We start from the raw sequence: 11,656 nt of genomic DNA on the forward strand, positions 1-11,656 counted from the left end.
GCTAGTTTTTTGTATTTTTAGTAGAGACGGGGTTTCACCATGTTAGCCAGGATGGTCTCGATCTCCTGACCTCATGATCCACCCGTCTCGGCCTCCCAAAGTGCTGGGATTACAGGCTTGAGCCACCACGCCCGGCCAAAATTTTATTTTTTTCTTTTCCAAAATGCAGAAAAGATCAATTTTTAATTTTTGAGGAATCACCATACTGTTTTCCGTAGCAGTTGCACCATTTTTTTCTTCCTTTCCTTTTTTTTTTTTTTTTTTAGAGGTACAGTTTCTCTTGTTGCACAGGCTGTAGTACAATGGTGCAGTCTTGACTCACTGCATCCTCTGCCTCCCGAGTTCAAGTGATTCTCCTGTCTCAGCCTCCCAAGTAGCTGGGTTTACAGCATGCACCACCACACCCCACTAATTTTTTGTATTTAGTAAAGAGGGAGTTTCACCATGTTTGTCAGGCTGGTCTCGAACTCCTGACCTCAGGTGATCCACCCACCTTGACTTTCCAAATTGCTGGGATTACAGGCGTGAGCCACTGCACCTGACATTTTTTTTTTTTTTTTTTTTTTTTTTTTTTTTTTTGAGACGCAGTCTCGCTCTGTCGCCCAGGCGGGACTGCAGTGGTGCCATCTCAGCTCACTGTAACCTCTGCCTACCAGATTCAAGCGATTCTCCTGCCTCAGCCTCCCGAGTAGCTCGACTACAGGCGCCCGCCACCAAGCCCAGTTAATTTTTTTTTTTTTGTATTTTTAGTAGAAACGGGGTTTCACCATGTTGGTCAGGCTAGTATCAAACTCCTGATCTTGTGATTTGCTCGCCTTGGCATCCCAAAGTACTGGGATTACAGGCGTGAGCCACCGCGCCTGGCCTGATTTACTCATTTTTTTTTTTTTTTTTTTTTTTTTTTTTTTTTTCCTTTTTGTGGAGAACGGGGTCTCGCTGTATTACCCAAGCAGGTCTCGAACTCCTGGGCTCAAGCTATCCTCCCGCCTCTGCCTCCCTGAGAGCTGGGATTACAGGCGTGAGCCACCGCGCCCGGCCGATTTACTCATTTTTAACCTTTGGTTTCCCTATCTGTAAAGAAAAAAATGTGGACTAGATGTCATCCTACCTTTTCAAATTAAGGTGAGTCTTAAATCTTTGTCTTTTTGCCTAGTTTCCATTGCCTTTTCATAGCTGTCCTTTAGGAGACTGATATTTTATTTTTTCCTATGCTTTTCTAGGGAATTCTCAAGCCTAGTCAAGAAATCAAGAAACTGAGGCTTGCTGTAGCAATTTCCCAAGCTGTCAGAAAGTTAGGTTATGGATGGGCACGGTGGCTCACACTTGTAATCCCAGCACTTTGGGAGGCTGAGGCGGGTGAATTCCTTGAGCTAAGCTCAGGAGTTTGAGACCAGTCTGGGCAACATGGCAAAACCCCATCTCTACAAAAATACAAAACAACTGGGTGCAGTGGCATGCACCTGTAGTCCTAGCTATCTGGGATGATGAGGTGGGAGGATTGCTTGAGCCCAGGAGGTGGAGGTTGCAGTCAGCCGAGATAGGACATTTAAACATAGATTAGATCGGGCACGGTGGTTCATACCTGTAATCTCAGCACTTTGGGAGGCCAAGGCGGGTGGATCACTTGATGCCAGGAGTTGAGACCACCCTGGCCAACATGGGGAAACCTGGTCTTTACTAAAAATACAAAAAATTAGCCGGGTGTGGTGGCGGGTGCCTGTAATCCCAGCTACTTGTGAGGCTGAGGCAGGAGAATCTCTTGAACCTGGGAGGTGGAGGTTTCAGTGAGCTAAGATTATGCTATTGCACTCTGACCTGGGTGACAGAGCGAGACCCATTAGATTTATGGCCAGCTGTGTTGCATTTAAACATCGATTACACTTATGGGACCTAATACATATATATATGTGTATGTATATATATATGTGTGTGTGTGTGTATATATATATTACAATCTCTGATACATAAATTTGAAATGCAGTGATTATACATATTAAATCAGCCTTTGTATTATGTTCTCATTGATGTGTACATACTACAACGCATTTACAACCATTATTGTAAATTCCTCCAGCTAGCTATTCCTGGGCACTGTTATGCTCTTGAAGTTTGAATCCTGAGCCAAGAGAAAGATACTAGGTCGTTCATCCAGTCAGCAGACATTTGTTGAGCAAGTTCTGGGTGTGGGAGGCATTTGGATTGCTGACTGAGACAGGATATGGACTCCACCCAAGAGAAAGATGGTCTTGGTGCCCGTAAGGGGGTCATTGTGAGGACTAACAGTATCCACCTTAAGGAGTTGTTGGAGAATTCAGTGAGTTAATTCGTGTCGAGAGTTTATTTATTGATTGATTGATTTTTGAGATGCAGTCTCACTCTGACTTGCCCAGGCTAGAGTGCAGTGGTACAATCTTGGCTCACTGCAGCCTCCGCCTCACGGGTTCAAGCGATTCTCCTGTCTCAGCCTCCCGAGTAGCTGGGATTACAGGCATGCACCACCATACCTGGCTGATTTTTGTATTTTCAGTAGAGACAGGGTCCCACTATGTTGGCCAGGCTGGTCTCGAACTCCTGATCTCAGGTGATCTGCCTGCCTCGGCCTCCCAGAGTGCTAGGATTATAGGCGGGAGCCACTTGGCCAAGTTCTTAAGGATTAAATGGACTTGCCTCATGTGGTTGCATTAATATGGCTAAAGTGCTTAGAACAGATCCTGGGCATTGAAAGCACTCAATAAATATTAGCTATGTAGAAAGCTAACTGATTGCTGACTGAGACAGACCAATCAGAGGCACATACAGACTTCTGTGGAGGCACAGAGGAGGAAGGGGCCGTTTAGCTGTCTGGAGTAGGGCAGGAGGGGAACCAGAACATTTCAGAGAAGGCATTATTTAGAAACCCAGTCACAAGGCAGGAGGGAATAGGTAAAAGATGAGAAGGCATAGAGTATTGAGGAAATAGTGGGGAGCAATTTATAGCTGGAATTTAGGGCAGCTGCTTGTGGGCCTGTGGTTTTCCACGGGAGAAGCAGCCAGGGCTCAACTCGCCAGCAGCCTCGTCATCTCCAGCCATCCTGGCCATCTGTAGTTCTCAGGAAACACCAAGTTTTTTCCCATTTGTGGACCTTTGCAACCAATGTTTCCTTTGCCTAAAACTCTTCTCATGGCCATTTCTGTTTCATATTTTAGGCAGAGTAACTGTTGCCCCCTCAGAAAGACCTCTGACATCCACCTCTGCTCCTGCAACTCAGTCATAACACCCAGGTTATTTCTTTCTCAACAATTTCATATTAGGCTGGGTGCCAGTGGCTCACACCTGTAATCCCAGCACTTTGGGAGGTCGAGGCGGCCAACCCGGCCAACATGTTGAAAGCCTGTGTCTATTAAAAATACAGAAATTAGCTGGATGTGGTAGTGGACCCCGTCTCTACTAAAAATACAAAAATTAGTCGAGCGTGGTGGTGGGCACCCGTAATTTCAGCTACTTGGGAGGCTGAGGCAGGAGAATCATTTGAACCTGGGAGGCAGAGGTTGCAGTGAGCCAAGATCACACCACTGCTCTCCAGCCTGAGTGACAGAGCGAGACTCTGTCTCAAAAAAAAATATTTTGTATTTGTTCAGTCTGTAACTTTACTGCTTGATTGGTTGCTTATCTCTTTGTTTTCCCCCAAGTAGAACGTAAACTCCACAAGGGTACATTCCTTGTCTATCTCGTTTATCACCATATCTCCACACGTAGCCAGCTGGCATAGTGCCTTCTACCTAATCAGCACTTAGTAAATATTTATTTTTAAGTAATCTTTTTTTTTTTTTTTTTTTGAGACAGAGTCTCACTCGTCACCCAGACTGGGGTGCAGTGACACAATCACTGCAGCTTCGACCGCCCAGCCTCAAGGGATCCACCCACCTCAGCTTCCCAAGTAGCTGGGACTACAGACACACACCACCATGCTCAGCTAATTTTTCATATATATATATATATATATATAGTTTGTTTGTTTGTTTGTTTGAGAGATAGGGTTTCCCATGTTACCAGGCTGGTCTCCAACTCTCAGCCTTAAGCAATGCTCTCTGAACAGCCTCCCAAAGTACTGGTATTACAAGTGTGAGCCATCGCACCCAGCTCTCTTCTTTCAATTCATTTTCTGATTGGTTTTGGTTCTGTCTGAGCACTAAAGGAGTAGAGTCACCCAAAAAGAACAAGCATCTAGCTAGAAGACCTATTGCAAGGTGGACAGCTGTCACACCCGTAGCTTCCTTTAGGTAACTGTTAACTGACAATTTTCTAGAGAGTAATACTAGACTTTAGCCACCGCACATAAAAGACAGATTAAAATAAACCTCTATGTACTTGCAGTCCACCTAACATTTCAAAGGCAAGAGATTAAAACCACCATCTGGGCCACCAGTCCCTGGGGAATGGCACAAGCAAACCCTCCAGGTCGGCTGAGGCTGCTCTCAAGGTACTGTCAGAATTAAATACTTCCCTGATATGTGTGTGTGTGTGCACATGTACGTTTGTTTATAGTTACATAATATGGTCTTGTTTCTCCTCCCTCAAAACACTAGTTTTTCAGTCCCACCCTTCATTGGAAGCCCAACTCAAGTTTCATCAGGGGACTCCTCCACCTTCCAATGTCCTCACCAACCATCACTCAGTTGCTCTTGGCCCAGCTGTCTGGTGTCAACACTGTAGGACTTTCATGCTGTGTTTGTTCATTCAGAAAGATAATGCTCTCCACTATATACAAATTATTTTGCAGGAAACAAAGATGAATCAATACAGAGCCTACCTTAAAGGAGTTAACCAAGGGAGAAAACAGATTATAAATAGGATTTTTTTTTTTTTAAAGTAGCCAGGCAGGCTGGCTCATGCCAGTAATCTCACTACTTTGGGAGGCCAAGGTAGGGGAATTGCTCAAGCCCAGGAGTTCAAGACCAGCCTGGGCAACACGGCAAGACGCCATCTCTACAAAAAATAAAATAAAAATGGCTGGGCATGGTGGCACACACCTGTAGTCCCGGCTACTTGGGAGGCTGAGGTGGGAGAACTGTTTGAGCCTGGGAGGTGGAGGTTGCAGTGAGCTATGAGAAGCACCACTGCACTCCAGCATGGGTGACAGAGCGAAACCCTGTCTCAAAAAAAATTAAAAATTAAAATAATAAAAGTATTAATTAACAAAAGTGCTTTGTCTGGGAAAGTTCAAAGTCAAACGTGATTATCTGGATGGAATGATCAGAACCAGCTTTCACAGAAGAGGTAACAAGAGAGCATCAAGAATGGCTGGAACCTGAACTAAGAACAGGGGAAAGGACTATCCAGGTCAGGTTTCTTAACCATGGCACAAGGAATGTTTGCACTAAAAAATCCTTTGTGGTGAGGGCCTCCCCTTGTGTAGTAAGTTTAGTACCACCCTTGGCCTCTACCAACTAGATGCCAGTAGCACCCCTCCAGCTGTGACAACCAGTCTCTACACACGCCATATACCCTGCAAGGGTGGGGGAAGCAAAACCATCCCTGTTTGAGAACAAGGAAAGGAAACAGCACATGCAAAAGCATGGAGACAAACAGTGCAGGGCAGGAGAATGATTTGGTTGAAATAGAAAGGTGTCATGACTGGGACTGGCACAGTGGCTCATACCTGCAATCCCAGCACTTTGCAAGGCCGAGGTGGGAGGGCTGCTTGGACCCAGGAGTTCAAGCTCAGCCCGGGCAACACAGTGAGACCCCATCTCCACAGGGGGGAAAAAAAATACAAAAATACAAAAATTAGCCAGCTGTGGCGGCCTGCACCTGTAGCCCCAGCTTCTCGGGAGGCTGAGGCAGGAGGAGCACGTCAGCCCAGGAGTTCAAGGCTGTAGTGCGTTATGATCGTGTTACTGCACTACAGCCTGAGCAACTGAACAAGACCTTGTCTCTAAAATATAAAAATAATAAAATGCTGTAATAATTCGCTATGAAAGTCAGGGCTAAAACACAATACAGTAATGACATACAGGGTTAGAAGTCTTCTGGAACCACAAGGCTTCATACATTTCATTTCAAAGTTTGGGATGTATTCTGTGAATGAAGAGGAACCAAAAAAGGTCTCTGACCTGAGAGTAACAAGTGCACTAAGACTGGTTGATAATGTTTGGAAAGGATGGGAAATGTTGGTTAATGTCAGTCTTTGGTGAGGGGATTTTAAAGGGTTGCTGTTTAAACAATTTATACTCAGTATTTTCTTCATCAACTGAAGAGTGGTGAACGTTTTTCAGTCAAAAGCTTACATATGTATGATATTTCATAATGAAATTTTTTCTTAAAAACTTATATAAACATTTTTAGATTTCTTTGGTGCTAGACAATGTTTTGACTTTTAGACAGACTGTATTTCAGATGACATGCTTGCCTAATTTTATTCTTGAATATGGATAGCCTTTTTACACAAGCATATATCAACCTATAACTAGATTACAAAGTGACTATAGTTTTCTCCTGGTTCCACTCACAATGAGAACAATTATTTAATAGGCACAGATTTGTAACTGCTTTAACATTGTTAGATCTTTATTTGGAGAATTTCTTCATACTTTGAACACATAAGCAAGGCTTGTTTTGTATATTTATGTATGTGGAAAGAGGAAGTTATACAAAGGAGGAAAATTTGGCAAGGAAGAACCTCATCAATGCCAAGTCAAATCTTCAACACTGTGGGCCAGGTAGAAAAAGCTGTTAATATCTAACATTCAGTAAATACTTACTATATGCATCAAGCACTATTCTGAGACTTGACATGTATTAATTCTTAACTCAAAACAACCCTATGACATAGTATCTTCTTCCACAAGCTGTTTCTGATTGATTGATTGATTTTTGAGACAGGGTCTGGTTCTGTTGCCCAGGCTGGAGTGTAGTGGCGAGATCTCAGCTCCCTGCAACCTCTGCCTTCCAGGCTCAAGTCAACCTCCCATCTCAGTCTCAGTCTCACCATGTTGCCCAGGCTGGTCTTGAACTCCCAGACTCAAGTGATCCGCCCGCTTCCCAAAGTGGCGGGATTACAGGCATGAGCCACCACGCCCAGTTTGTTCCTAATCTTTCTAACCAAAATAAACACTATTTACAGTATAGGGTTTTAGAGCAAACACTTTGCCCAAGTTAACTGGTCCATGGCAGGGCTAGGGACTCGGGCTCCAAAAGGGAGGACCAGGCTGTTGACCTTGCTATAAGGTGGTGGTGAGCCCCCACGGAGTCTCGCTCTGTCACCCGGGCTGGAGTGCAGTGGCCAGATCTCAGCTCACTGCAGCCTCCGCCTTCTGGGTTCAAGTGATTCTCCTGCCTCAGCTTCCTGATTAGCTGAGATTACAGGCATGCACTACCACGCCCAGCTAATTTTGTATTTTTATTACAGACGGGGTTTTTCCATGTTGGCCAGGCTGGTCTCGAATTCCTGACTTCAGGTGATCTGCCTGCCTCAGCCTCCCAGAGTGTTGAGATTACAGGCGTGAGCCACTGCATCTGGCCGACTTTTTTTTTTTTTTTAAGACAAGGTCTCACTGTGTCACCTAGGCTGGAGTGCAGTGGTACATTCATAGATACGGCAACCTTGAACTCCAGGGTTCCAGCAATTCCCCTCTCACCCTCCCAAGTAGCTAGGACACAAAGATAAGTCATCTTGCCAGACTAATTTTTTTTTTTTTAAAGTAGAGATGAGGTCTCTTCCTATGTTGTCCAGACTGGTCTCAAACTCCTGGCCTCAAGTGATCCTCTCATCTTGACCTCCTAAAGTGTCGGGATTATAGCCATAAGCCACTGCATCCAGCCTGTTTTAAAAATAGAAATTGACGAACTGTTCCTAAAATTTATATGTAAATGGAAAGGATCTGGAATAGCCAAACTATTCTTTTAAAAAGGTAAGGCTGGGCACAGTGGCTCACACCTGTAATCCCAGTACTTTGGAAGGCAGAGAAAGGTGGGTCACCTAAGGTCAGGAGTTCAAGACCAGCCTGGCCAACATGTGAAACCCTGTCTCTACTAAAAACACAAAGTCAGCCTGGTATGGTGGCATATGCCTGTAATCCCAGCTACTCAGGAGGCTGAGGCAGGAGAATCGCTTGAACCTATGAGGTGGAGGTTGCAGTGAGATGAGATGGCGCCACTGCCCTCCAGCCTGGGTGACAGAGTGAGACTCTGCCTCAAAATATATAAATAAATAAATAAATAAAACCCATGACAAGATGCCATTTCACAACCTCCATATGGGCAAAAAAATATTAAAGCCAAGTGTGGTGGCTCACTCCTGTAATTCCAACATTTTAAGAGGCCAAGGTGGAGGAGTTGCTTGAGGCTGAGAATTTAACAGCCTGGGCAACAAGTGAGACCCCCATTTCTAGAAAAAAAAAAACAAAAAACTAAAAGTTCAGACAATATCAAGTATTGGATAGGATGTAGAGCAATAGGAACTCTCTCCCACTGTTGGCAAGACTGTAAACTGGTATAACCCCTTCAGAAACAAAATTGAATATGCACATATCCTAGATACAGCAATCCAACTGCAGTTATTATAAAAGAAAAATTGTCCTAAACTTGGCTTGAGGTGGAATATTTTTGGGTAATGTAATTCACAACCTCCTCAAGGAAGACAGTAGTATTCCTAATAAAATATTTGGGCCAGGAGTGGTGGCTGATGCCTGTAATCCCAGCGCTCTGGAAGGCCAAGTTGGGAGGATCGCTTGAGGCTGGGAGTTTGAGACCAGTCTGGACAACATAGCAAGACCCTCCATCTCCACAAAACTTTAAAAAATTCCCTCATGTGGTGGCATGCACCTGCAGTCTTAACTGTTTGGTGGCTGAGGCAGGAGGATCCTTGAGCCCAGGAATCAAGGCTATAGTGAGCTATGATCATACCACTGCTCTCCAGCCTGGGTGACAGAGGGAGATTCTGTCTCTTACCCCCGACCCCAACAAAAAATTTAAGCAATTTTTTGATAGTTTGTAATCGAATTAAGACACTCTCCTGTCAGAGGTCTTTGTTGTTGTAGCAAGACTATAGTGAAACTTTGTCACATATTCATAATCAAATTCCTGAAAGTATTTTATTTTATTTTATTTTATTTTATTTTATTTTATTTTTTTGAGACAGAGTCTTGCTCTGTTGCCCAGGCTGGAGTGCAGTGGCCGGATCTCAGCTCACTGCAAGCTCCGCCTCCCAGGTTCACGCCATTCTCCTGTCTCAGCCTCCCGAGTAGCTGGGACTACAGGCGCCCGCCACGTCGCCCGGCTAGTTTTTTGTATTTTTTATTAGAGACGGGGTTTCACCGCGTTAGCCAGGATGGTCTCGATCTCCTGACCTTGTGATCCGCCCGTCTCGGCCTCCCAAAGTGCTGGGATTACAGGCTTGAGCCACCGCGCCCGGCCGTATTTTTATTTTTCAATTTTTTCTACTATTTATTTTTTGAGGCACGGTCTTGCTCTGTCACCCAGGCTGGAGTGCACTGGCATGATCATAGCTCACTGCAGCCTTGACTTCCTGGGCTCAAGTGATCCTCCCTCCTCCGCTTCCCAAATAGCTGGGACCACAGGCATGCACCACCACGCCCAGCTAATTTATTTTATTTTATTTTTGTTGCAACAGGAGTCTCACTATGTTGCCTAGGCTGGTCTTGAATTCCTGGGCTCAAGTAATTCTCCTGTCTCGGCCTCCCAAAGTGTTGAGATTACAGGTGCGAACCACCGTGCCTAGCTGAAAAGATTTTTAAACATCTCATACACTAGAGAATCTCTTGCACATGTGTGCCAGGAGAGATGAACAAGAATGTTTGTATCAACATTGTTCAGAATAGCAATAACTGTAAACATATATTCCATCAACAGAAAAATGGACGATTGTAGAAAGTTCATCCTGTGCAATAATGAACACACATCAACTCTAGGATACACATCAATATGCATGAATCACAAAAGAAAAGTCTCAGAAGAATGCATGCATTGTTAACTTATATAATGAGTTCAAAAACATGAGACTGCAGGGAGTGGTGGTTCACACCTGTAATCCCAGCACTTTGGGAGGCCAAGGCAGACCAATCACCTGAGGTCAGGAGTTCAAGACCAGCCTGGCCAACCTGGTGAAACCCCGTCTCTACTAAAAATACAAAAATTAGCTGGGCATAGTGGCGTGAGCCTGTAGTCCCAGCTAGTCAGGAGGCTGAGGCAGGAGAATTGAACCTGGGAGGCGGAGGTTGCAGTGAGCCGAGATCACGCCACTGTACTCTAGACTGGGAGACAGAATGAGACTCCATCTCAAAAAAAAAAAAAATTAGCCAGGCATGGTGTCTCGTGCCTGTAATCTCAGGCTCTCAGGAGGCTGAGGCAGGAGAATCACCTGAATCCAGGAGGTGGAGGTTGCAGTGAGCCGAGATGGCACTACTGCACTCCAGCCTGGGTGACAGAGTGAAACCCTGTCTCAAAAAAACCCCGAAGAAACCAGATGATACTAAATGTTATTTAGATATATGTACTTCTATGTGATAAAGATGAGCACAAAAGTCAGAAGGGTGGTTACCTCTTGAGCGGTGAGGGGATGATGGGGCACATCAGAGCAATTGATAAAGCTCCATTGCTTGTCATAGTTGGACATTCTTACTATTGTTTGAATTCTACCTGTACATGATATACATTAGTTAGTATAGCAATAAAGAGTTAAGAAAATCACTCTTGCTGCTATGAGGATGTAGTTTGGGATGAGGCGGGGGGAGACTCTGGTGAGTTCAGTGGATGTGAGAAGAAGTTCAGGACATCTGAGGTCATTATCCATCCTTTTGAGCTCTACCACTTGCTAGCTGTGTGACCCTGAGTGAGTTACTTACACACACCCTCAATTTTCTCAGTGTTGCATCTGTTCTCCTTCTGTGAACACATCACATACTAGTTCTGTTTCTCCTTATCCTGAGTCACCAGAGACTTCATCATGTTGGTTTTAGGGGCCTAAGCTGGAGTAAAAAATGCCCATTTAAAACATTTTTTCAGGCTGGGCGTGGTGGCTCACGCCTGTAATCCCAGCACTTTGGGATTCAGCAGAAAAATGTGGACAATAAAAGTGTTTGCCTTTTTGTGAAGATTGTTAGACAAAGTTTGCAAAGTTCGTCTCAGCACAGTGCCTGGTGCTTAGTAAACACTCAGGACTACCAAGTAGGGCTGCACAGGAAGAAGGGGTGTCTTTTTCTAATTCACTCAGAGGCACTGACAAAGATTCTTTGCTTGGACAAACTTCAGTCAGGCTTCTGAACCTTCTCCAGAGGCCCATCTGTGTACTTCCTTATAAATTTGGTTTTAGCAAAAGAACTCTGCTAAGTCATTTTAGCCAGAACCCTGTATCTTGATATCTGATCATCTTCAATATCTGATTAGGTTTCTCATCCCCCATCATCCTCCAGCGGATGTTGGATCACCTTGGCCTGTCTTCAGCAAGAGTCCTGTTAGGTAGGTTTGGCCAGAATCCCCCTTACTCCTCTTAGTAATTTTCCATCCACTGACCTCCACCCTGCTCCTTGGCTGTAAATTCCCACTTGCCCATGCTGTATTTAGAGTTGAGCCCAATCTCTCTCCCCTATAGCAAAATCCCACTACGGTGGTTTCTATACCCATCTTTTTTTTTTTTTTTTTTTTTTTTTTTTTTTTTTT

At 44.5% G+C, this 11,656-nt stretch overlaps 1 protein-coding gene across 1 annotated transcript in view; it reads left to right on the forward strand.

Moving 5' to 3' along the window:
• CENPV (centromere protein V) overlaps positions 1–11,656 on the forward strand; it is a 44,070-nt gene that overhangs the window by 7,629 nt on the left and 24,785 nt on the right. Inside the window, exon 4 of the mRNA XM_017862214.1 lies at positions 11,414–11,455. Within this exon, the coding sequence (XP_017717703.1) occupies positions 11,414–11,455 (42 nt within the window). The remainder of the gene's footprint in view (positions 1–11,413; positions 11,456–11,656) is intronic.

This window comes from Rhinopithecus bieti, unplaced genomic scaffold, assembly GCF_001698545.2.
Source record: "Rhinopithecus bieti isolate Rb0 unplaced genomic scaffold, ASM169854v2 scaffold_63942, whole genome shotgun sequence".
Taxonomy (NCBI): domain Eukaryota; kingdom Metazoa; phylum Chordata; class Mammalia; order Primates; family Cercopithecidae; genus Rhinopithecus; species Rhinopithecus bieti.